We start from the raw sequence: 26,785 nt of genomic DNA on the forward strand, positions 1-26,785 counted from the left end.
GACGGCGGCCCTGGAAGCCCTCGTGGAACCGATTAAGTCAGGGATCGAGAGAGTGGAGCAGAAGCTGCAGTCCCAGGGCCGGGAGGTCCAGATAGTGGAGGAGGCGGTGGGGGAACACGACGAGCAGCTGGTCTCATTGGTGGCTGAGGTGGGGGTGATGCGGGAGACCCAGAAGAGGCTGAAGGGGGATTTGGAGAATTGCTCCAGAAGACAAAACCTGTGGATCGTGGGGATGCCTGAAGGCATGAACGGTGCAGAGGCCGGCTCATACGTGGCTAAAATGTTGGAGAAGCTGATGGGGGAGGGGGCCTTTAACTGGCCGCTGGAGGTCAACTAAACGCACAGAGCGCGGATGAGGAGCCCACAGGCGGGCGAGCCACGAAGGGTGATGATGGTGCGGTTGCACCGCTTTCTGGTCAAGGAGAAGTTCCTCCGATAGGCGAGGCGGACGAGGACGTAAACCTGGGAAGGGACTGAGCTCCGGGTGTACCAGGACCTGGGAGCAGAGCTGGTGAAGAGGAGGGCTGGGTTTAATCGGGTCAAGGCTGCCCTCTTTAAGAAGGGGGTGAAGTTTGGAGTACTGTACCCGGCCCCCCTCTGGGTGACTATCCAGAAGCGTGAGTATTATTCTGGCATGCCAGAGGAGGTGATGGAGTTCATAAGGGACAATGGACTGGGAGGAGAGTGAGAACATTGAACTTTGGAGGAGTTTGTGTTCCTGTTTGTTTGTCGAAAGCTTTTCCTGTTGAAGAGTTTTTTGGTTTTGATGGCGGGGGTTTTGGAGGGCAGGCCATTCATGGATGAACATTAATGGTGAGTGCACCTTTTGCTGCTTTTTGGGGGAGCGTGAATGGTGGAGGCCTTGGGTGGGGGCCACCATGCTAGCTGGGCGGGCTTGTTAACGGGAGTGAAGTGGGGGATTGCCAGGAGGAAGGTAGGGGGGGGGGTAAAGGGGTTGATATTTTGTTTAAAAGTTGGGGGGGTGGGTTGCTGACAAGGGTGTGGTTGAAGTGGTGCAGTTCGAAAGGGATCGATGATGGTGGACATCCGAGGGTGGGCCTGGAGGGTCGCGTGACATGGGCCGGGGCTGGCAGATTGACAGGGAAGGGGAGCAGGGAGCCACCTGACAAGGCTGGTCACGTGGAATGTGAGGTGGCTGAATGGGCCGGTCAAACGGTCACGTGTTTTCGCACACCTGAGGAGTCTGAAGGTGAATGTGAGCCCTTCACAAAAAGGGCTTTGATATCAGCGCCTCTGCCGTTCTCGCTGGCCAGGCACTCCGTGAGCCCAGTGGTGCTGTTGGCCCGAAGGTGTGGGGCAATGGAGGCACCATTTGGGACTGGAGGGTGCCTCGGTGTGGGCACCGATCTGCAACAACCATAGGTTTGCGCGGGGGGAGCTGGATGCGAGGTTTAGGGTGTGGCAGCAGGCAGGGATTGAGCGATTCGGAGATCAGTTTATAGGGGGCAATTTCGCGAAGTTGGAGGACCTGGAGGAAGAGTACAAGCTGCCCAGGGGGGACAATTCTAGGTACCTGCAGGTCTGGAATTTTGTAAAGAGAGAGGTACCGTCCTATCCTGGGCTGCAGCCCCTGGGGTTGCAGAATAAGGTGCTATTGGGGGATGTGATAGGGGAGGGTAAGGTGTCCGAGGTCTACAAGGAGTTGATAGATTGGGCGGGGGCACTGCTGAGGGACATAAAGCATAAGTGGGAGTAGGAGCTGGGAGGGGAGATGGAGGCTGGGGCGTGGACTGAGGCCCTGTGGAGGGGGAATGTGTCCTCGTCGTGTGTGAGTTTTAACACATTCAGTTTAAAGTAGTTCATAGGGCACATATGACGGTAACACGGATCAGTGCATTTTTTGAGGGGGAAGAGGATAGGTGTGGGCGGTGCGCGGGGAGGCCCGTGAATCACGTCCACATGATTTGGGCATGTCCGAAGCTGAAGGAGTTCTGGCATGGGATTGCGGACGATCCGAGGTGCTGGGGGTAAAGGTGGCCCGTGTCCAGAGGTGGCGATATTCGGGATGTCAGAAGACCTAGGAGTCGAGGGGGCGGAAGAGGCTGATGTTTTGGCCTTTGCCTCCCTGAAGGCCCCGGAGACGGATCCTGCTCGGGTAGAGGAACCCAGAGCCGCCGAAAGCGGGGGTGTGGGTGAGCAACCTGGCGGAATTCCTGAGGCTGGAGAAGGTCAAGTTTGTCCTGAGGGGGTCAGTCAGTGGGTTCACTCGGAGGCGGAAGCCATTTGTTGATTTCTTTAAGGAGGATTGAGGGGTCAGCAAAGGGGGGATAAGGGGGTTAAAATGGGAAGACTGGATGGGAGAAGGAGGCGATATTGAGGGAGTGGGGGAGTGGGTGTTGGTTATTTATAATGTTGTCTGATTTCTCTTCTGCTTTTGTTTGTTTATATGAAAATGCCGTGGATAAAATATTTTTAACAGCCACGGAAGAAAACTCACAAAAGTAATTGTTCCCGAGGTGTCAGTCCGACAGTGATTGCCACTCCGAGGAAGATACAATCCAACCTTCCGAGTCTGTGTCACTCTTTTTCAGAGCGGGCTGGCGACAACTCTGGTTCTCGCTCCACAGATGCTGCTGGACTGGCATTTCCTGGTGTTATTTCAGAGTCTGCAGCGCTGTTCCCTTTATGTATAAAAACCCCCCTCTTAATCCTTGATTCATCGCGGGCTGAATGGTTGCATAATTCTTTTGTCTTTCGTACGTGTTACTATTCCCAGGCACAGGAGGAGAAGAGAGATCATCAACCTGCTTCTCAGAAGAGGGGCAGATCCCAACAATTCCACAAATCCATTACCGCCGCTGTTTTCTGCCGTGTTGGCAGGGGATATCGAAGCCGTCCAGTTCCTGCTGGAGAACAGAGCAGACCCGAACAATATACTTACATCACAGGTAATGCACCAAACTGTACCAGCAGCGCAACAAAGGCAATGACCACCAATCCCGAAAGACGTGTTTTTAGGTGAATTGGACATTTTGAATTCTCCCTCTGTGTGCCCGAACAGGCGCCAGAATGTGGCGACCAGGGGAGTTTCACAGTAACTTCATTGCAGTGTTAATGTGAAGCCTGCTTGTGACACTAATGAAGATTATTATTATTGGGTGCTGTGATGTGTTAAGAACGCACAGATGACAGTATGGCTAGACCTCAGGCTCTGAGTTGTGATGCAGTCTTGGAACTCAACAATAACTTGCATTCAGACCTGTGCAGCTCCAGTGATGAGACACGTCAGCTGGGAGAATAGACTGGAGAGTTTGGGACTGTTCTCCGTGGAGAGGAGAAGGCCGAGAGGAGATTTGACAGAGATGTTCAAAATAATGAGGGGGTCTGGACAGAGTAGACGGGAAGATACTGTTTCCCGCTTGTAAAAGGATCGAGAATGAGAGGTCACAGATTTAAAGTGATTTGCAAAAGAAGCATCTGTGATGTGAGGAAAACCTTTTTCACACAGCGAGCGGTTTGGGTCTGGAATGCAGTGCCTGGAAGTGTGGTGGAGGCAGGTTCAATCGAGGAGTTCAAGAGGGCATTAGATGATTATTTGAATAGAAACAAAGTACAGGGGTACGGGGAAAGGGCAGGGGAGTGGCACTAAGTAATAACGCTCATTTGGCGAGCCAGTGCAGGCACGATGGGCTGATTGGCCTCCACTGGCTTGTAATGCAGAACAAGACCAGAAGCGCAGGTTCAATTCCTGATCCAGCCTCCCCGAACAGACGCCGGAATGTGGAGACTAGGGGCTTTTCACAGTAACTTCATTGAAGCCTACTTGTGACAATAAGCCATTATTATTATTATTATTCTGCACAGTAATTCGGTAAGTTGCCATGATTCCAGAATGAATGAAAGCAGGCTGCTGGGAGAGTGCTCGGACAATAGGGAGGGCAGATTTACGACAGCAATGGGTTAGGGCTGGATTGAGGTTGAGCGTGATGGGGAGTGTTTAAGCTTTGGGGGGATATTTTAAAGAATCACTTGCCTTTTTGCAGACTTTATTTTTGGCAACACAAATCACGGGAAAAATTCTCCCGAAACGGCGCGATGTCCGCCGACTGGCGCCCAAAACGGTGCCAATCAGACGGGCATCGCGCCGCCACAAAGGTGCGGAATGCTCCGCATCTTTGGGGGCCGAGCCCCAACATTGAGGGGCTAGGCCGACGCCGGAGGAATTTCCGCCCCGCCAGCTGGCGGAAACAGCCTTTGGTGCCCTGCCAGCTCGCGCGGAAATGACATCTCGGGGCGGCGCATGCGCGGGAGCGTCAGCGGCCGCTGACAGTTTCCCGCGCATGCGCAGTAGAGGGAGTCTCTTCCGCCTCCGCCATGGTGGAGACCGTGGCGGAGGTGGAAGGGACAGAGTGCCCCCACGGCACAGGCCCGCCCGCGGATCGGTGGGCCCCGATCGTGGGCCAGGCCACTGTGGGGGCACCCCCCGGGGCCAGATCGCCCCGCGCCCCCCCCAGGACCCCGGAGCCCGCCCACGCCGCCTTGTCCCGCCGTTCAAAAGGTGGTTTAATCCACGCCGGCGGGACAGGCAATTTATCGGCAGGACTTCGGCCCATCCAGGCCGGAGAATCCAGCGGGGGGGCCCGCCAACCGGCGCGGCCCGATTCCCGCCCCCGCCGAATATCCGGTGCCGGAGACTTCGGCAACCGGCGGGGGCGGGATTCACGGCGGCCAACGGCCATTCTCCGACCCGCTGGGGGGTCGGAGAATGACGCCCCTGGTCTCCGAGATCTGTTCATTATCTTTGCACCCACGTTAAAAAAAATCAAGGGGATTCAAAGGGAACTCACAGCTGTTTGGTCTGATCTCCACAGTGAGCCATTGCTACCACAGAACTCACAACCCCAAAATCTTGTCTCATGGCCGCACTGGGGTCGTGACCCACAGTTTGGGACACCCTGATTTTTAAAAAAAATTTAGAGTACCCAATTCATTTTTTGCAATTAAGGGGCAATTTAGCGTGGCCAATCCACCTACCCTGCACATCTTTGGGTTGTGGGGCGAAACCCACGCAAACACGGGGAGAATGTGCAAAATCCACACGGACAGTGACCCAGAGCCGGGATTCGAACCTGGGTCCTCGGCGCCGTGAGGCAACAGGGCTAACCCACGGTGCACCATGCTGCCCTGGGACACCCTGATTCATACAGTGTGCTTAACATCATTAAGTGGCCCAAACACTTTTTGATGGTGTAAACAAAACAAAAAAATTGATCGCAGAACCAAAGATGGATGTGGGATTCTCCCCTATATCGGGATCAACCCAGTGAACCTTCTCTGGACTGCCTCCAAAGCCAGTACATCTTTCCTTAGTTAAGGGGACCAAAGCTGTTTGCAGTATTCCAGGTATGGTCGAACTAGTGCCTTGTATAGGTTTAGCAGGACTTCCCTATTTTTATATTCCATTCCATCTGAAATAAGGCCAACATTCCATTTGCCTTCCTAATTACCTGCTGAACTTGCATGCTAACCTTTTCTGATTTATGCGCGAGGATCCCTCAAATCCCTCAATGCTACAGCTTTCTGCAGTCTTTCTCCATTTAAATAATCGCGTTTGGCGATCGGCTGGAGAATCCACATTTATGCTGGAATTGGGGACGGTGCCGCTTTTGCGATGCTCCACCCCCTCAAAAACGGCATACTCGGGGAGTACGCCGAACGCCGTCGCAACCGCCTCAGGACATCACCTGAAGCCCTCCCCCGATGCTGCGCCCCCAGTGGGCTGACTTCCGGGCGGCGTGGGGCGCGTGTCATCGCAACGTTCGGGAACCTCGCGTGGCGGATCTGGACTGTGCCCAGCCGCCACAGTCTGGGGGGGGGGGGGGGAGAGCCATTCCTCTGGCGGGGGGTGCTTCGGCATGGGCTGGGGGAACTGGTGGGGGGTGGTCCGGGGATGACGAGGGGAGTTACAAGGGGGCAGTTTTTGTCAGGCCCGGTCCGAGCGCGGCCGGCGCCATGTTGCACGGCCACGGACCCGGCCATTCTGCGGACGTAAAGCCGGGGGCCTTACGCGGCGCGGCTGCTAGCCCCCCACCAGGCGGAGCATCGGTGAGGGGACGGTGCTGATTTTCTGGTCATAAGACTAGGCGGATCCTGCAGACATAGCCGCACAGTCGGAGAATCCAGCCCTTTGTCTCATCCTCATATTTGCCTTCCCGCCTATTTATGTGTCATCCGCAAACTTGGCAATGGTGCTTTCACTTTCCTCATCCAAGTCATCAATATAAATTGTAAATAATTGTGGCACTGATCCCTGTTGCACTCCACTGGTTACAGGTTGCCATCCTGAACATGCCCCTCTTAGCCCAACTCTCTGTCTTCTACTGGTTGGCCAATCCTCTACCTTTGCTAATCGACTACCCCCAACGCCATGGGCTCTTATTGAGTAGCCTTTTATGCAGTATCTTATCAAAACTATTTTTGGAAAGCAAGTATATTACATCTGCTGGTTCCCTTTATCTACCCTGTTCATTACCACCTGAAAGAATTCCAATAAATTTGACAGGCATGAATTCTCCTTCATGAAGCCATACTGACTCTGCTTGATACTCTGCTATTAGATCCTTTTCAATGGACGGTAACATTTGCCCAATGACAGATGTTACACTAGCTGGCCTTTGGTTATTTGTTTTTGTCTCCCTTTTTGAATGGCAGTTTTCCGATCATAGAATCCCTACAGTGCAGAAGGAGGCTATTTAGCACATCAAGTCTGCACCAATCATCTGAAAGAGCTCCCCACCCAGGCCCAATTCCCTACCCTATACCCGTAACCCCACCTGGGGCAATTTTAAAATAACCTGCACATCTTTGGACTGTGGGAGGAAACCGGAGCACCCGAAGGAAACCCACGCACACAGGGGGAGAACGTGCAGACTCAACACAGACCTGAGGTGGGAATTGAACCCGGGTCACTGGCACTGTGAACAGCAGTGCTAACCATTGTGCCACCATGCCACCCCTTTGGGATCCAAACCTCGAGGAATTTTCCAGGATTTAAGGCTTCTTGGAAGATTACTACCAGTGCGCGCACTATCTCTGTAGCTACTTCCTTTAATATCCTGGGATGCAATCCATCAGGCCCAGGGGACTTATTAGCCTTTGGAAACATTAGTTTCCCCAGTGCTTTTTCTCTGGCGAGATTTATTGTATTTATTTCCTCCCCTTCTTTGCCCTTTGATTATTAAGTCTTTTTGGAATGCTATTAGAGTCTTTGACAGTAAAGACAGTTGCAAAGTATTTATTTAACTCCTCTGCCATTTCCTGGTTCCCCATTATTTTTCCCCAGTCTCATTTTCTAAAGGGCCTCTGTTCATTTTGGCCTTTCTCTTCCTTGTTATATATTTAGAAAAGTTCTTACTGTCTGTTTTTATATTACTTGCTGGTTTACCCTCATAGTTTAGCGTCTCCTCTTTGTTATTATTTTGGTCATCTTTTGTTGGTTTTTAAAACTTTCTCAATCGTCCAGCTTATCACTAATCTTTGCCACATGGTATGTTTTTTATTTTAGCCTCATACTATCCCTAACTGCCTTGGTTAGCCATGATTGATTTATCTCCTTCATAGAAGACGCGGCAGCACGGTAGCACAAGTGGATAGCACTGTGGCTTCACAGCGCCAGGGTCCCAGGTTCAATTCCCCGCTGGGTCACTGTCTGTGCGGAGTCTGCACATTGTCTGCGTGGGTTTCCTCCGGGTGCTCCGGTTTCCCCCCACAGTCCAAGACGTGCAGATTAGGTGGATTGGCCATGATAAATTGCCCATAGTGATCAAAAAGGGTAAGAGGGGTTATTGGGTTACAGGGATAGGGTGGAAGTGAGGGCTTAAGTGGGTCGGTGCAGACTCGATGGGTCGAATGGATTCCTTCTGCAATGTATGTTCTATGTTCTAATCCTTCTTCCTCACTAGGATATGTCTTTGCTGTGAGTCATGAACTATTTTCATCAACATCTGCCATCACTTTTCTGCTTTTCTGCTTTCCCAGTCCATTCCAGCCAACTCTGCCCTCATTGCTTTGTAATTACCATTATTTCAGTTTAGCCCAGTTGTTTCTGACCCAGATTTCTCACTCTCAAACTGAATGCTAAATTCAACCTTGTTATGGTTACTGTTTCCCAGGAGATCTTTACTTTGAGGTTGTTTATTAAAACCTGGGTCATTTCACATTACCAGATCCAAAATTGCCTGATCCCTAGTGGGATCCTAACACCTGGGGCGGGATTAGGGTTAGTGTTGACACCGTTGTAAACGCCGGAGGGTTTTACGACTGTGTCATCTGGCCGCTAGGAACAGCGATCCTGCGCCGCACAGGGGGTCAGCACTGCACTGGAGCTCTTTATGCAGCTCCAGCTGCCGATACGGGTGCCAGCATGGGTGGCGTGGGTCCGCACATGCATGTAGCTTGCTCCGTGCCAGACCCCGGGCAACATGGCAGAGTCCTGCAGGGGCCCGGCATGGAGGAACATAAGCCCCCACTCCCCCCCCCCCCCCCCAGGATTAGCCTGCCCACCGATCGATAGGCCCTGATCGTGGGCCTGTCCACCGTGGAGGCCCCCCCCACCGGATTCGGATCCCCTCTCCCTCATGCCAGGACGGTCCCTGCAGCATGAACGGCGAGGTCCCGCCGGGTAGGACCACACGCGACCGGCGCTGGCGGAACTCGGCGGTCACTCAGCCCGTCGAGCGCGGAGATTCGCGCGGCCCCCGACCGGCGCTGCAGCAGCCGCGCTGGCGCCATTGGTGACCGGAGAATCGCCGGACCGGCATCGGAGCAGCGTCACATGATTAGCACCCCTCCCCCCCGCCGATTCTCTGACCCGGCGCAGGGTCGAAGAATCCCGACCCTTGTTCTAGGAAACTGTCCCAAATATACTCCGAGAATTGTTCCTCATGGCTACCTCTGCCAATTTTATTTTCCCATCCACATGAAATTCAAGTCACCCGTGATTAAAGTACCAACTTTTTGCCCACCTCATTATGTCCTGATTTATTCTCTATCCTACAGTATGGCTACTGTTTTGGTACCTATAGACTATCCCACCAGTGTCTTCTTCCCCTTGTTATTTCTTACCTGTACCCAGATGAATACAATATTTTCTGATCCGAGGACATTTCTTGCTACCGATCTCATTTCACCTTGCACTAAAAGAGCTATCCACCACCTTTTCCTTCCTGTCTGTCGGTAGGAAATATCACATTTCCCCCAAAATTTAGTTACCAGCTCCGATCTCCTTGTAACCAGGTCCCTGTAATGTCTATAAGGTCATACCCATTGACCTTAATTTGTGCCGTGAATTCATTGATTTTGTGCTGAATGCTACGTGCAATTAAGAAAAGAGCCACTAATTTTGCCTTTTAACCATTATTGCCCCGCTTTATTTGCTGCTGTTTCTTAATGTTTGTGCACGCTGTTCTTTCCTGTCACACTCTGGGTACCATTTCTTAAATAGCTGCCTTACAATGCTGCCATATGCTTTTGCTTTGCAAGTCTACATATCTCCTCTCCAGAATCGTACCGCCCCCCCCCCTCCCCACTCGTATTTAGTCTAAGGCCTTCTCTATGTGCTTCTGCTAAGGAAATCAGAAGCACAAAGGGACTTGGGAGCCCTTGTTTGCGATTCTCTTAAGGTTAATGTGCAGGTTCAGTTGGCAGTTAGGAAGGCAAATGCAATGTTAGCATTCATGTCAAGAGGGCTAGAATACAAGACCAGGGATGTACTTCTGAGGCTGTATAAGGCTCTGGTCAGACCCCATTTGGATTATTGTGAGCAGTGTTCGGCCCCTTATCCAAGGAAGGATGTGCTGGCCTTGGAAAGGGTCCAGAGGATGTTCACAAGAATGATCCCTGGAATGAAGAGCTTGTCATATGGGGAACGGTTGGGGACTCTGTGTCTGTACTCGTTGGAGTTTAGAAGGATGAGGGGGGATCTTATTGAAACTTCCAGGATCCAGCGAGGCTTGGATTGAGTGGACGTGGAGAGGATGTTTCCACTTGTTGGAAAAACTAGAAGCAGAGGACACAATCTCAGACTAAAGGGACGATCGTTTAAAACAGAGATGAGGAGGAATTTCTTCAGCCAGAGGGTGGTGAATCTGTGGAACTCTTTGCCGCAGAAGGCTGTGGAGGCCAAATCACTGAGTGTCTTTAAGATAGAGATAGATAGGTACTTGATTAATAAGGGGATCAGCGGTTATGGAGAGAAAGCAGGAGAATGGGGATGAGAAAAATATCAGCCATGATTGAATGGCGGAGCAGACTCGATGGGCCGAGTGGCCATTTCTGTTCCTATGTCTTATGGTCTATTTCCCTAATATCATGGTTTGCAAGAACACTAGTCCCCACATAGTTCAGATGTAGACTTGGTAAGTGTAGATATGAATGGGGGGGAACAGAGGGCTGAACTCTCCTACCCTGCCCGGTGCAAGATCGCAACGGGCGGGATGTGGACCATGTAAGTCCATGAAGCTCAGGCAGGAAATTCCGGTCACCGGGCGGGTGCGGCCGAAGCATCCCGCCTAGAAAGCGAAAACCAAATGGTGATGAATGTGAGGACATGAAGACGTTGCTTTGCTATCTGTTTTCAGATAAAGGGAATGCAAGGACTGCCCATACTCCAAGTCGCAGTGGATATCCCTGGCAAGAAAGGAGTGATGATTACCCAGCTACTGCTCAACGCTGCAGCAAATCCTGACCAAGGGGCAGACGATGGCGATGAGATCTATCCGCTTGATGTGGTATGGTGCTTCATGGGTGTTCTGAGGGACTCCTTAAACTTGTTGGGGGCAAGGTAGGCAGTGGCGCCACCGCTGGTTATTCCAGGAATGACACAGAGGCTCAGGGGAGGCCGGGCAAATGAGCACGAGGCCTAGATATTTAGTTTTACATCTTGATAATTGCTGATGGGGGCGGGGCATGGCGTATCCTGATTGGCTGGCTTTTTTTTTACAAGACTGGGAAACTTAGCACAGTCCAAAGCCATTCACAATTTGCGGAAAGCAGTTATTGGCCACCACCCCCTGTCATGATATGCAAACATGCAACCAATGAACACTCAGTATAGGACGCAACCAATGGGCAGTCAGGACACGCAGAGGTGGCAACACCTCATCCATTATAAAAGGGATGAGACACTCACATGCTGCCTCTTTCCACAGACAAACATCTAGAGGGTTAGACAGGGTTGATCAGCAGCATCACACCCCAGCACGTGGCTTAGAGCAAGCTGGTACAGTTAGACTGAGTTACTACAGTTAGATTAGCAGAGAGTCGAACTCATTTGAGAACTGTGTTAATAGTTCAATGAACACGTTGAACTCATTTCAGAGTCTGGAGTATCCTTTAGTTAAGACTGCATCAAGTAGCAGCCTGTGTTATCCGAAGCAGCATAACACAACATGATATCAGGAGTGACTGTTCAATCTATTTAGTTCAACTCAGCAAGATCCGTGACAACCAACTACTGAATACAGGCACAATGGACAAGATTCAGGCTCCTCATCAGCTCAGGACCACCAGCAATCTTAGTGCCAACTGGCGATCATTCAAGCAGAAATTTCAACGATACGTGGAAGCATCCGACCTCAATGGCGCGACTGATGCGAGGAAGATCGCTCTTCTACTCACCACTGCAGATAGAGATCTTCAACTCCTTTACGAAGGGCAGGACAAAACGAAGTACCAAACCATCCTGGACAAATTCGACAGCCACTGCGAGGTGGACACCAACGAAATCTTCGAACGCGACATCTTCAAGCAGAGGATGCAAAGGTAAAGACGAATCCTTCACCTCCTATCTAACTAACCTTAGACTGCTAGTGCAATCCTGCAATTTCGGTGATATCACTGACTCCATGATCAGAGACCAAATCGTTTTTGGAGTCCACTCTGATCCGCTGCGAGAGCAATTGTGAAAATCAAGCACATGACCTGCTAGTCGCGATTGAAACGTGTACTGTGCATGAGCACTCTAAAAATCGCTATTCACAGTACAAAACAGCAGAAAGTGAAAAACAAGCCTCCTACGAGGTGGAGAGTGTGCAGGCCATCTCCCGGATGCAGCGCCTCCACGTTGATGAAAGCGGCCATTTTGCGTGCTCTTCCCGGGGCCCGATGCATGCACAATGCGATCGGGAACACGAAGCGGCCAAAAACCGCACTGCGCAGGTGCAGACGTCCGAGAACCGCACCGCGCATGCGCAACGACGCACTGAGCATCATGACGTGTGTGAACTGCGGCACCGCCCATTTTTTAAAAAACTGCCCTGCAAGAGGCAAACGCTGTTTAAACTGTGGGAAACCAAACCACTATGCAGCCCTGTGAAGATCTGCACCACCAGTCAGGAGCCAGCGCTCCCAATTCCGAAAGCGGCGCATCAGAAGTGTGCAACACCGAAGGCATAACTCTGATCCAGGCAGTGCGACGGATCCAGATGATGAATACCTGGACAACACTTACCGAGTGGGCATTATTACGTAGTGCGAATACGCCACACCAGACACATCGCAAGTCCAATCAATCTTGGCCGTGGATTCCAAGGATGAATGGCGAGCAGTGATGAAGGTCAACCACTGCCCCATCCAGTTGAAACTGGACACGGGTGCCTCTGCCAACCTGATTCCACAGGTGGACTTGAAGAGAATCAAGAAGCCTCCCACAATCCTTCCAGCTGCCTGCAAACTCCTGGACTACAATGGAAACGCAATCAGGCACTGGGGTCCTGCCATCTGCAGGTGTCCAGCCGACACACACAAGCAAGCTTACGCTTTGAGATTGTTAAACCAGACAGGGCGTACCTGCTAGGTGCGCACGCCTGCAAGCAACTGAACCTCATTCAAAGGGTCTACACCACGACGCCGTCCCATTCGGATCTTCAGGCCAGCATCGACGACATCCTAACCCAGTACCCAGATGTATTTAGCAGGATGGGCACGCTGCTGTACGAGTACAAGATTCTACTGCGGCCTGATACTAAGCCAGTGGTCCACGCAGCACAACGTGTCCCTGCTCCACTGAGAGAGCGCCTGAAGGCAGAGCTCACGAGTCTACAACAAAAAGCATCATCTCCAAGGTCACTGAACCAACTGACTGGGTCAGCTCGATGGTGTGCGTAAAGAAGCCTTCGGGGGACCTATGCATCTGCATTGACCCCAAGGATCTAAACAAAACATTATGCGGGAACATTAACCCATCCCGAAGAGGGAAGAAATGACGAGTGAAATGGCACACGCGTGCTTCTTCACAGAATTGGACGCATCCCAAGGATTTTGGCAAATCCAACTTGAAGAATCCAGCAGAAGGCTCTGCACCTTCAACACGCCTTTTGGCAGATTCTGCTACAACCGAATGCCATTTGGCATCGTCTCGGCATCAGAGATTTTCCATCGCATCATGGAACAGATGATGGAGGGAATAGAAGGGGTTTGTGTCTATGTTGACGATATCATAATCTGGTTCACAACCCCAGAGGAACATGTGTCGCGACTCAAGAAAGTATTCCGACGCATACATGAACATGCCCTCAAGCTAAACAGGTCCAAGTGCTGTTTTGGGACATCCACGCTGAATTTCCTGGGCGATCAGATTTCACAACAAGGTGTGCGCCCGGACACAGACAAAATTAAAGCCATCAAGGCAATGAAAGTCCCCGAGGACAAGAAGGCAGTACTGCGCTTCCTGGAAATGGTCAATTTCCTTGGCAAGTTCATCCCGAATTTGGCCACACACACCACGGCCCTACGCAATCTGGTGTAAAAATCAACCGCCTTTGAGTGGAAGACGGAGCACCAAACAGAGTGGCTGGAGCTGAAAGCCAAGCTCACCACTGCACCCGTCCTTGCATTCTTTGACCCAGACCGAGAGATCAAGATATCCACTGATGCGAATCAGGATGGCATTGGGGCGGTGTTGCTTCAAAGAGACGACACGTCATCCTGGGTACCAGTAGCATACGCGTCACGGGCAATGACACCCACTGAGACCAGATATGCGCAGATTGAGAAGGAGTGTTTAGGTCTTCTCACCAGCATCCTCAAATTTCATGATTATGTCTACGGCTTGCCAACATATACTGTTGAGATGGATCATCGTCCTCTGGTCCACATCATCCAAAAGGACCTGAACGACATGACGCCTCGTTTGCAGAGAATTCTGCTCAAACTCCGGAGGTATGATTTCAATTTGGTATACACACCTGGCAAGAAGCTCATCATCGCCGATGCACTGTCCCGCTCCGTCAACTCACCCAGTGAACCACTGGAGATCATCCAGCACATTGAATTGCAGGTACAACTATGTGCAAGCACTCTCCCGGCAACAGATGAGAAGATTGTTCTCATCCGAGAAGAGACGGCCAAAGACCCCCTGTTGCAGCGAGTCATCCACAACCTCAGCAATGGCTGGCAGAAAGGGTAATGCCCTCAATTCGGCAACGTCAAGGACGACCTGACACTGATCGATGGCATCCTGCTCAAGCTGGACAGGATAGTCATCCCTCTACGCGTCCAGAGCATGGTGCTGCGGCAGGTTCATGAGGGACACCTGGGCGTAGAAAAGCGCAGACGCAGGGCCCGGCAAGCTGTCTACTGGCCCGGCATCAACCAGGACATCACGGACAGGTCCTGAACTGCGAAAACTGTCAGAGCATCCAACCAGCGCAGAGCAAGGAGACGCTCCAACCACTTGACCTAGAGACCTCTCCGTGGTCCAAGGTTGGCATTAACCTATTCCACGTGAATGGTCGCGACTATATCTTAATCATCGATTACTTTTCAAACTATCCTGAGGTGCTGAAGCTGCCAGACCTCACCTCACGGACCGTCATCAAAGCGTGTAAAGAGACATTCTCACGGCATGGCATCCCGGACACCACCATGAGCGACAATGTCCCGTGCTACCACAGTCGAGAATGGTCCACGTTTGCCAAGAGCTACAATTTCAGGCATGTCACCTCCAGTCCGCACTGTCCGCAGTCCAATGGCAAAGTTGAAAAAGGGGTGCACATTGTTAAGCAGCTCATCCGCAAGGCCTCTGACTCCGCTTCCGACATACACCTTGCACTACTTACGTACCAGGCGACTCCCTTGTTCACTGGCATGTCGCCAGCTCAACTGCTGATGAACAGGGACCTGCGGGTGACGTTTCCAGCCATACACCTGCCCAACCTTGATCACCTCCCGGTGCTGCAGAAGATGCAGCAGCTTCGCGACAGCCAGAAGCAGGGCTATGATGTACATGCCACCGATCTGGACCTGCTATCCCCAGCAGACATAGTCAGGATCAAGATACCGGATGGTGGGTGGCCTGCTCCGGCTGTCGTTGTTCGACAGGCTGCGCTCAGATCCCATGTCATACGTACGGCTGATGGCTCCATTGTGTGAAGGAATCGAAGGGCACTGCGAAAGTTGCTTGCCCACAACCACTTTCCCCTCCATTTCCACATATCGAATTGCCACCTCCAGACACCTCGAACCACGAGGCCACCAGTCGTGCCTCCCACTGGCCTGTCAAGACACCGTCATCCCCTCCACCACCTTTCCGGTGGTTGATGAGGATCTGATGCAGGCCTCAGAGACTGGACTTATGAGAATTTGATTTGTTTGTTCTGTTCTGTATTCCTCAGTCAGTCACATTAGACAGACACACTCACAGGTTATATACCTCTTTAAAAAGGGGGTGATGTCATGATAATCAAACATGCAACCAGTGAACACTCAGAATAGGACACAACCAATGGGCAGTCAGGACACTCAGAGGTGGCATCACCACAAGGGGGCATGACATAAACACTATAAACGGGATGAGGCACTCACACCCTGCCTCTTTCCACAGACAGACATCTAGAGAGTTAGACAGGGTTGATCAGCAGCATCACACCCAACACGTGGCTTAGAGCAAGCTGGTACAGTTAGACTGAGTTACTACAGTTAGATTAGCAGAGAGTCGAACTCATTTGAGAACTGTGTTAATAGTTCAATGAACACGTTGAACTCATTTCAGAGTCTGGAGCATCCTTTAGTTAAGACTGCATCAAGTAGCAGCCTGTGTTATCCGAAGCAGCATAACACAACACCCCCGGTTGTGTAGCGTCCACATTTCTGGTGCTACAGGCGCCATTTCATCTCCAAAATGGTGTCCACAGTGCCATGGGCTGGAACAGGAACAAGCGTTCAATGTGAGGATAGACCAAGATACCCCCCTTCCATTACCCACTCCTTACAGATTCTTCGTCAGCTGTAGGGCCGAAGCCGATTCCGCAGCTGTCCTTCAAAGTTACAACCACACTGAATTCTGATGCTACTGATTGGAGCTATTAGCCAGGGTTCAGTCTGGGTCACCCCACCGAATTACGGGACAGGTTCGAGGGACTGAAGGGCCTCCTCCTGTTCCTCCCAGGAATCAAGGGCATGTTGGGCTTTGAGATACCCTGACGGTGTGATAAGAGCAATGCACCAATGCAAGTTCTCTCCTTAATAGATAGACGTGCCAGAGGGATCAACAGGGTTTGTCATGAAGAGTCCCAATCTGTTGGGCGTCCCACCACATTATTATACTGCCTCTGGAATAGATTCTGTGGAAGGTGGGCGAACTCCGTTACATATTGCTTGCCAACGTGAGGACAACTACAAGGTAGGAAAGTATAATGTCATGTGTTGGCAGCCAGATCCTTGGACAGGGGTTCTGCTGAATTCTATATAAGTGTCAATTCTAGAATGATTGAGTTGGTGTGAGAGGGGTGCGATTGTTTCCGTCATAAGTTGGGTACTGAGTGAGTGGACGTTGGGCAGAACACTTCTTTTTTTGAATGTATTTTATTACAAACATGTATCAAAGCACGTTACAGCCAAGAAACAACCCAGGAAACATACTTCCCAACAATCAACTATACAAGCTGTAAAGACTTTCCCCCTTTTTCACCCCACCCCCCCCCCCACCACCACCTACCCCCTACCCCCCCCCCCCCCCCCCCAACGACGAACAGCTCCTCAAACATTGTCACAAACATCCCCCACCTTTTCTCAAACTCTACTGCTGAGCCCCTTAACTCATACTTCACCTTCTCCAACCGCAGGAAGTCGTACGGGTCACCCAACCATGCCGCTACTCCCGGTGGTGATGACGACGGCCACTCCAGCAATATTTGCCGCCTTGCAATCAGAGAGGTGAAGGCCACGGCATCGGCCTTCCTCCTCTCCATGAGCTTGGGCAGAACAGTTCTAATGCCCAGCCAATTTCAGGAAGTGATGGCCATAAGAATAACTCAATAAAATAATTCCCTTTTCCATTTCCTCAGTGGCCCCGTTATAGATCACTGGTGTGATGTGCGTCAATGTAAATGCATGTAGGCTAGCTAGACACTAGAGGGAGCACCAGAGACATCACACACACACACACTCAACCAATAGATCAGTTAGATAGGACACGACCAATGGATATTCACGATACATGCAGAGGTGACACCACCACAGGAGGGCATTACACCAACCCATATATAAAGGACACCACACACATGATCTGCCTCTTTCCAGTGGAGACACTCAGTGAGTAGAGACACAGGGTTGATTCAATATCATTCCCACCACGTGGATTGCAGCAACTGGTTAGTCAGTCTGGGTAGCTATAGTAGGATTAGCAGTAGTGTCGAACCCGAGTAATAGAAGTGTAAATAGTTTAATAAATGTGTTGAAGTTATCTCCACTTCTGAACCTTCCTTTGTCAAGTGCACCACAAATAAGCTGCTTATGTTACACCTAGAACATAACAAATCATGGTACCAGCAGTGAACTGTTTCAATCCAGATAGCCATACCTCAGCGTACAGTGACAACCAGCAACGATGCCCAGGCTAGATGTTCGAGATCCGGGTTCCGCAGCAGCTCCAGTGCCACGGCGATCTCCGTGAAAACTGGCGGGTATTCCGGCAAATGTTTGAAATCTACCTGGTAGCAGCCGACCTGGAAGACGTGGCCGATGCTGAAAAGACAGAGCTTCTCCTCACCATCGCCGGTGCCAGAGCAGAAGAAATCTTTTAAAAATTCAAGTTCTCCAAATGCAAAACAGGAGCGACTTCCAGGCAGTCCTGGACAAATTCGGCAAATACTGTGAGGAAAACACACTCCAACCAGCAAGAAAAGGTAAGAGAAGCACCAGTACTCACCACGAGGCCGAGATCCCAGAGCAGAGGACAATTTTGATCGGTGGCCATCTTTCTAAAGGGACTGCACTTGCGCAGTTGCGCGAGAAGTGCACAGAACGGGAAGGTTCGTTTGCGCATGCGTGAGACACCGCGCATGCGCAATCACGAAAACGCCCCCCGGTACAGGAACAGCAATTTGCGTATGCGCACACGCTTCCTACGTATGATGTCACATGCGTCATGACATCAAAGGCCACGGACCACGCCCATTTAAAGGGAAACGTCCCAAATCAAAGAAAAAATCTTTTAAAGCTGTAAAACAACCTTCTTTCACCTGGAATGACAGCACAATGCCTCAAATTGAACCAGGAAATGAAATTAACCTCCGAAGAACCCTGCAACAAGCAGTTACCTATGCCCAAACCGATGATTCCGACCTTGAATACTTCGAAACCGACATTTACATTTTCTCTGGACCTCCCGAGCCCAATGCCAGCTCCGACGCAAACAGTGATGATCTGGTCCTAGAAGACAACGACTCAGATGAACCTTTCACCTTGAGAGGCTACCCCAGTACCAAATCCGAACCGCAACTAGACGTGTTGCACATTGACGACCCCGACGACGAATTCTTCGGATTTGAGGATCATCAACCCAGCAGATATGACATCCCAACTCGTGAGTGCAGGATTATGCTGCAGCCTGAAACCAAGAGACAGAGAGCGGTACAAGCCCACAGAGAGCGGCCTGCTGCCACACAGAGCCTGGTCCACGCACTGCTCAGGGTTCCTGACTCTATGAAAGAAGACATGCAAGACTCCATACCGCAGTCCTTGCATGAATAAGAAAATCACTTATTGTCACAAGTAGGCTTCAATGAAGTTACTGTGAAAAGCCCCTAGTCGCCACATTCCGGCGCCTGTTCGGGGAGGCTGTTACGGGAAGACTACAAGAAGTGACTCCAGTGTCACAAGCCTCCACAGCGAGCTCGTGGACAGACTCCACAATTGCAGAAACGCAAGACTCCAGAGCGCAGTCCTTGCATGAACAAGAAGTGACTCCAGTGTCACAAGCCTCCACAGCGAGCTCGTGGATATACTCCACGATAGAAGAAACGCAAGACTCCAGAGCACAGTCCTTGAACACACAAGATGTGACTCCAGTGTCACAAGCCTCTGCAGCGAGCTCGTGGACAGCCACCACGATAGAAGCAACGCAAGACTCCGACGCGCAGTCCTTGCAGGAACAAGACCATGAGGGTCTAGCAACCTCCTCTGACCAACTAGCGGCAGATGATGCAAGTCTGCCATGCTCAAGTAAACAGCAAGAAGGCTATGATTGTCTACCACGCTCCAGTGCACAGCAGGACGACCATGACGGTCTATCATGCTACAGTAAAGGACAGCAGCAAGACAATGACAGTCCATCCTCATTGTTTGCGCCACCAGATGAAGATTCTGACAATTTACCCAACCCAAGTGAACAACAATCAGCTACTGAGGCTCTACCCACGGTATGTGAGGCGAGTGACGACAGCATCCCACTTCCCATGCAAGATGTGCAAAGTGACAGACCTTAGCTAGTGTGTACAGCGGCACTCGACGATCACTGTGAGACTACTGGTGACTCCGGTGACACCACGATACTTCCACCCTCATTCGCTCGAACCTCTCCACAAGTCAATGCATTCCTGCATGTTCCGACTCCAGAAATGCAGCTTCAAGAAATCTCAGCTGACTCCAGTGAACCTGCTAAGCCTCCGGACGGGGATCATCAACAAACCAACTAGGCAGAAAGTTAAAAGACAGGACCTCGAGGGTTGTAATCTCGGGATGACTCCCTGTGCCACGTGCCAGTGAGGCTAGAAATAGGAAGATAGATCAGCTAAACACGTGGCTAAACAGCTGGTGTAGGAGGGAGGGTTTCCATTATCTGGACCACTGGGAGCTCTTCCGGGGCAGGTGTGACCTGTATAAGAAGGACGGGTTGCATCTAAACCGGAGAGGCATAAATATCCTGGCCGCGAGGTTTGCTAGTGTCACACGGGAGGGGTGGCAGGGGGTTGGGCACGGGAGCAATAGGTCAGAAGGTGAGAGCATTGAGGGAGAACTAGGGAATAGGGACAGTGTGGCTCTGAGGCAGAGCAGACAGGGAGAAGTTGCTGAACACAGCGGATCTGGTGGCCTGAAGTGCATATGTTTTAATGCAAGAAGTATTACGGGTAAGGCAGATGAACTTAGAGCTTGGATTAGTACTTGGAACTATGATGTTGTTGCCATTACAGAAACCTGGTTGAGGGAAGGGCAGGATTGGCAGCTAAACGTTCCAGGATTTAGATGTTTCAGGCGGGATAGAGGGGGATGTAAAAGGGGAGGCGGAGTTGCGCTACTGGTTCGGGAGAATATCACAGCTGTACTGCGAGAGGACACCTCAGAGGGCAGTGAGGCTATATGGGTAGAGATCAGGAATAAGAAGGGTGCAGTCACAATGTTGGGGGTTTACTACAGGCCTCCCAACAGCCAGCGGGAGATAGAGGAGCAGATAGGTAGACAGATTTTGGAAAAGAGTAAAAACAACAGGGTTGTGGTGATGGGAGACTTCAACTTCCCCAATATTGACTGGGACTCACTTAGTGCCAGGGGCTTAGACGGGGCGGAGTTTGTAAGGAGCATCCAGGAGGACTTCTTAAAACAATATGTAGACAGTCCAACTAGGGAAGGGGCGGTACTGGACCTGGTATTGGGGAATGAGCCCGGCCAGGTGGTAGATGTTTCAGTAGGGGAGCATTTCGGTAACAGTGACCACAATTCAGTAAGTTTTAAAGTACTGGTGGACAAGGATAAGAGTGGTCCTAGGATGAATGTGCTAAATTGGGGGAAGGCTAATTATAACAATATTAGGCTGGAACTGAAGAACATAGATTGGGGGTGGATGTTTGAGGGCAAATCAACATCTGATATGTGGGAGGCTTTCAAGTGTCAGTTGAAAGGAATTCAGGACCGGCATGTTCCTGTGAGGAAGAAGGATAAATACGGCAATTTTCGGGAACCTTGGATGACGAGAGATATTGTAGGCCTCGTCAAAAAGAAAAAGGAGGCATTTGTCAGGGCTAAAAGGCTGGGAACAGACGAAGCCTGCGTGGAGTATAAGGAAAGTAGGAAGGAACTTAAGCAAGGAGTCAGGAGGGCTAGAAGGGGTCACGAAAAGTCATTGGCAAATAGCGTTAAGGAAAATCCCAAGGCTTTTTACACGTACATAAAAAGCAAGAGGGTAGCCAGGGAAAGGGTTGGCCCACTGAAGGATAGGCAAGGGAGTGGAGCCAGAGGAAATGGGCGAGGTACTAAATGAATACTTTGCATCAGTATTCACCAAAGAGAAGAAATTGGTAGATGTTGAGTCTGGAGAAGGGTGTGTAGATAGCCTGGGTCACATTGCGATCCAAAAAGACGAGGTGTTGGGTGTCTTAAAAAATATTAAGGTAGATAAGTCCCCAGGGCCTGATGGGATCTACCCCAGAATACTGAAGGAGGCTGGAGAGGAAATTGCTGAGGCCTTGACAGAAATCTTTGGATCCTCGCTGTCTTCAGGGGATGTCCCGGAGGACTGGAGAATAGCCAATGTTGTTCCTCTGTTTAAGAAGGTAGCAAGGATAATCCCGGGAACTACAGGCCGGTGAGCCTTACTTCAGTGGTAGGGAAATTACTGGAGAGAATTCTTCGAGACAGGATCTACTCCCATTTGGAAGCAAATGGGCGTATTAGTGAGAGGCAGCACGGTTTTGTGAAGGGGAGGTCGTGTCTCACTAACTTGATAGAGTTTTTCGAGGAGGTCACTAAGATGATTGATGCAGGTAGGGCAGTGGATGTTGTCTATATGGACTTCAGTAAGGTCTTTGACAAGGTCCCTCATGGTAGACTAGTACAAAAGGTGAAGTCACACGGGATCAGGGGTGAGCTGGCAAGGTGGATACAGAACTGGCTAGGTCATAGAAGGCAGAGAGTAGCAATGGAAGGATGCTTTTCTAATTGGAGGGCTGTGACTAGCGGTGTTCCGCAGGGATCAGTGCTGGGACCTTTGCTGTTTGCAGTATATATAAATGATTTGGAGGAAAATGTAACTGGTCTGATTAGTAAGTTTGCAGACAACACAAAGGTTGGTGGAATTGCGGATAGCGATGAGGACTGTCGGAGGATACTGCAGGATTTAGATTGTTTGGAGACTTGGGCGGAGAGATGGCAGATGGAGTTTAATCCGGACAAATGTGAGGTAATGCATTTTGGAAGGTCTAATGCAGGTAGGGAATATACAGTGAATGGTAGAACCCTCAAGAGTATTGAAAGTCAAAGAGATCTAGGAGTACAGGTCCACAGGTCATTGAAAGGGGCAACACAGGTGGAGAAGGTAGTCAAGAAGGCATACGGCATGGTTGCCTTCATTGGCCGGGGCATTGAGTGTAAGAATTGGCAAGTCATGTTGCAGCTGTATAGAACCTTAGTTAGGCCACACTTGGAGTATAGTGTTCAATTCTGGTCGCCACACTACCAGAAGGATGTGGAGGCTTTAGAGAGGGTGCAGAAGAGATTTACCAGAATGTTGCCTGGTATGGAGGGCATTAGCTATGAGGAGCGGTTGAATAAACTCGGTTTGTTCTCACTGGAACGAAGGAGGTTGAGGGGAGACCTGATAGAGGTCTACAAAATTATGAGGGGCATAGACAGAGTGGATAGTCAGAGGCTTTTCCCCAGGGTAGAGGGGTCAATTACTAGGGGGCATAGGTTTAAGGTGAGAGGGGCAAGGTTTAGAGTAGATGTACGAGGCAAGTTTTTTACGCAGAGGGTAGTGGGTGCCTGGAACTCGCTACCGGAGGAGGTGGTGGAAGCAGGGACGATAGTGACATTTAAGGGGCATCTTGACAAATACATGAATAGGATGGGAATAGAGGGATACGGACCCAGGAAGTGTAGAAGATTATAGATTAGTCGGGCAGCATGGTCGGCACGGGCTTGGAGGGCCGAAGGGCCTGTTCCTGTGCTGTAAATTTCTTTGTTCTTTGTTCTTTATTTGACTCAGTTAAAACAGACCAGACTCCAGATGGGGAGCAACCAAACGCCGACTCTGATTCACGTAAGCCGGACTTTACTCCAGACAGGGAGTGCCGCAACCTCAGTGATGGCATGCTCAGGGTGACAGCAGATGCCACAACGACAGGAGATGGATCCCTTAACAATTACACTGGGTCAGTAATAACAAGCAGCGGCTACAGTCCAAGAGGAATACACCAATATTCACCACAGCTATATCCACACATTTTTTCCACACCAGCAGTGCAGCCAATGACAGCTCATGCTGGACAAACCCAGTATTCAGGCATGCAGCAGCAAGCAGTCTATGCAGCATATTCTCAAACAGGCCAGCACTAAGGATTGCCCACTAATGGAATCAAGATTGAAGGAGGACTACCGCAAGCACAATCTGCACCACAGACTGAATGCCTTAGCCCAGGATTTGCTACCCCCCCAGCCTGGCCAGATGGCATATTCCTATCAGATGCAAGGTTCTAGTTTCACACCATCACCAGGTATTTATGCGAGCAGCAATTCTGTTTCCAATTCGACAAGCTTCAGCGGTTCTCAGCAGGATCACCCTTCCCGCACAGCACGTGGCCAGAACCAATATGTACAGTTTTATCCAACTTCAACATATGGCACATCCATGACCTCGAATTATACTGTTGATGGTACCTCTTCAACGTCAACACCTTATCAGCTACAAGATGCTATCCGACAGCACCATCACAAACATCGAAAAAGAAAGGGACTCCAAATCAGACAGCAAAGTGATTTGACTACTTCTTGGTTCCTGTGGCACAGGGACGTGGATGGCGTTCATAACCAAGAGAGACATTTGACCATGGTGATTGATAGTTTTTGGACTCGCACGAATGATTTGGACTTATTGTTTAATTACTGTTCCCATGACTTGTATATACCTTAACCTATCTACCTGTTCTTTGTTCAATTTTCTCAAAGTGTACAGAAAATATGTAACATATAAAAAAGGGGAGATGTGGTGATGTGCATCAATGTAAATGCATGTTGGCTAGCTAGACACTAGAGGGAGCACCAGATACATCACACACACACACTCAACCAATAGATCAGTTAGTTAGAACACGACCAATGGATATTCACGATACATGCAGAGGTGACACCACCACAGGAGGGCATTACACCAACCCATATATAAAGGACACCACACAGATGATCTGTCTCTTTCCAGTGGAGACAGTCAGTGAGTACAGACACAGGGTTGATTAAATATCACTCCCACCACGTGGATTGCAGCAACTGGTTAGTCAGTCTGGGTAGCTATAGTAGGATTAGCAGTAGTGTCGAACCCGAGTAATAGAAGTGTAAATAGTTTAATAAACGTGTTGAAGTTATCTCCACGTCTGAACCTTCCTTTGTCAAGTGCACCACAGGGAAGCCGCTTACAGCCAATAAACAACCCAGGAAACATACTTCCCAACAATCAACTATACAATCTGTACAGACTTTCCCCCTTTTTCACCCCCCCACCACCTACCCCCTAACCCCAACCACCCCCCCCTCCCCCCCCCCACGACGAACAGCTCTTCAAACATTGTCACAAACATCCCCCACCTTTTCTCAAACTCTCCTGCTGAGCCCCTTAACTCATACTTCACCTTCTCCAACCACAGGAAGTCGTACGGGTCACCCAACCATGCCGCTACTTCCGGTGGTGATGCCGACGGCCACTCCAGCAAAATTTGCCGCCTTGCAATCAGAGAGGCGAAGGCCACGACATCGGCCTCCCTCCTCTCCATGAGCTTGGGCAGAACACTTCTAATGCCCAGCCAATTTCAGGAAGTGATGGCCATAAGAATAACTCAATAAAATAATTCCCTTTTCCATTTCCTCAGTGGCCTCATTGGTAACGTTATAGATCACTGGGTGCACAGTTCCACTGAGTTGACTTCATGCTGCCTGCATAGTGGAAGGACAAGGTTACAACACTGGAGCTGGGATTGGCACTGGTGCACCTATCTGTAACAATGTTGCGATGCAACAAAGCAGAGCGGCCTTGCAAGGCCGCGGGCCCCAGAATTAGGAAAATGATCTTGTCTGCGGCTCAATTCCAATACTGAAAATTCTCTCAGCCCCCATTGAGATGGGGGTCGGCGGCAGTGAGACCCGGGAAAGCTCCAGCAGAACCCCTGTTCCACCATCGGGCAACATCTCCTTCAAGGTGAACCGCCACTCGAACCGGCTGCCCACCCCCCACAAAAAGTGGCTTCAGGGGGCAGGCAAGGAGAAAAATTAAGGCACTGATCAAGGGCCATTTTGCCCAGCGCTGCCACCTTCCTGGTGCTCCCTCGCTGTGTAAGGAGCACGGCAATTGTGCAGCGGCAGCAACCTGCGGGAGGATCAGCGGCCCTTGGGGTAGCAGAATTAATTGGCAGCACCAGGAGGCACAACGTTCACAGGGGCCCAGGAGCACCCTAAGGCCCCACTCCTGAAGAGGAAAGCCTACAGCAACTAATTGGACGGCAAATGCAGATGTGGCCAATTACTAGGCCACCTCACATGACGTTACTCCAGCAGTCGCACTGTGGCCCTGTGTGGGCTCAGGAGCTGGGGACGATGCCGACCGTGGGGTCCCAGTACCCACAGGGGGTGGGTTCAGACTATTCGTTGTCACACATTCCAGGCTGAGCTGGTTCTCTGACAGGGTTGAGCCGCATAGGAGGGGTGGGCCTGAAGGAGACGTGGAGCGAGTGTCGCGGCTTTGTTGGGAATCCCAAAGGCTTACGTTGCCCCACTTGCCGTGGAGATTTGACTCCAGGGTGTGTGTAGTTTTGCCCTGAGATGTTCTCCTCCAGGAGAACAGACTGGTTTATGAGGGCTTGCCTTCCAGTGGGGTTGGAAGCACGCCCGAGTCAGTAGTTGCCCCCGGAGAAGGAAGCCTCTAGCTGCAGTGGGAGCAGGGACGGGACGGCCTGATCCCTGGTCCAGAGGGAGAGGAGGTAACCGACCCCCGGGGAAGAGAGGGTGAGGGGCTTTATTGATTCAATCAGAGACTGTCTTTAAAATATTGCAAAAAGCAATCACTTCCTGTCAGCGACCTGGAAGTTCAACCCTTGTCTGGTCTCCCAGAAGCAAAGGGTTGCATTCAGACTTGGAGACTGTTTGAAAGTTTTAAACAACAACACTCCCCGCTCAACAAAATCCACCCGTTTTAAATGGTTAAGATTCAGGGGTGTGAATATTATCAGTGGAATCTTCACTGTGAAACTACTGTGAAAGGTTTGCGTGCGGGTGGTTTGAGTGTCGCTGGTCAGTTCACAGTGTCCACTGACAATGAATATGATGTCTAATTTCAGTACGCACATCAAATTGTTCGTCAGCTCCTGAAACACAAAGCAAATCCCAACCTGTTATGGAGTGGCCACTCACCTCTGTCATTGGCAATCGCCAGTGGAAACGACCTGGTGAGTATTCTCTTAAAGCGCTTTGAAACTGTTCCTCACTATTTGCCCGCCTTCCCCTTACAATATGGCAGACAGTGAACATTTCCTGATCATCTGTGTCCCCACCACTTATCAGGATTTAATGTCAC

At 50.6% G+C, this 26,785-nt stretch overlaps 1 protein-coding gene across 3 annotated transcripts in view; it reads left to right on the forward strand.

The window, feature by feature from the left end:
- ankmy1 (ankyrin repeat and MYND domain containing 1) overlaps positions 1 to 26,785 on the forward strand; it is a 285,915-nt gene that overhangs the window by 61,242 nt on the left and 197,888 nt on the right. For 2 of the 3 annotated variants that reach the window (XM_072474914.1, XM_072474912.1), the window contains exons 7-10: positions 2,738 to 2,909; positions 10,599 to 10,748; positions 16,487 to 16,639; positions 26,550 to 26,657. In XM_072474914.1, the coding sequence (XP_072331015.1) occupies positions 2,738 to 2,909; positions 10,599 to 10,748; positions 16,487 to 16,639; positions 26,550 to 26,657 (583 nt within the window). The remainder of the gene's footprint in view (positions 1 to 2,737; positions 2,910 to 10,598; positions 10,749 to 16,486; positions 16,640 to 26,549; positions 26,658 to 26,785) is intronic. The other variant, XM_072474913.1, reaches the window with a different exon arrangement.

Source organism: Scyliorhinus torazame, chromosome 14, assembly GCF_047496885.1.
Source record: "Scyliorhinus torazame isolate Kashiwa2021f chromosome 14, sScyTor2.1, whole genome shotgun sequence".
NCBI lineage: Eukaryota > Metazoa > Chordata > Chondrichthyes > Carcharhiniformes > Scyliorhinidae > Scyliorhinus > Scyliorhinus torazame.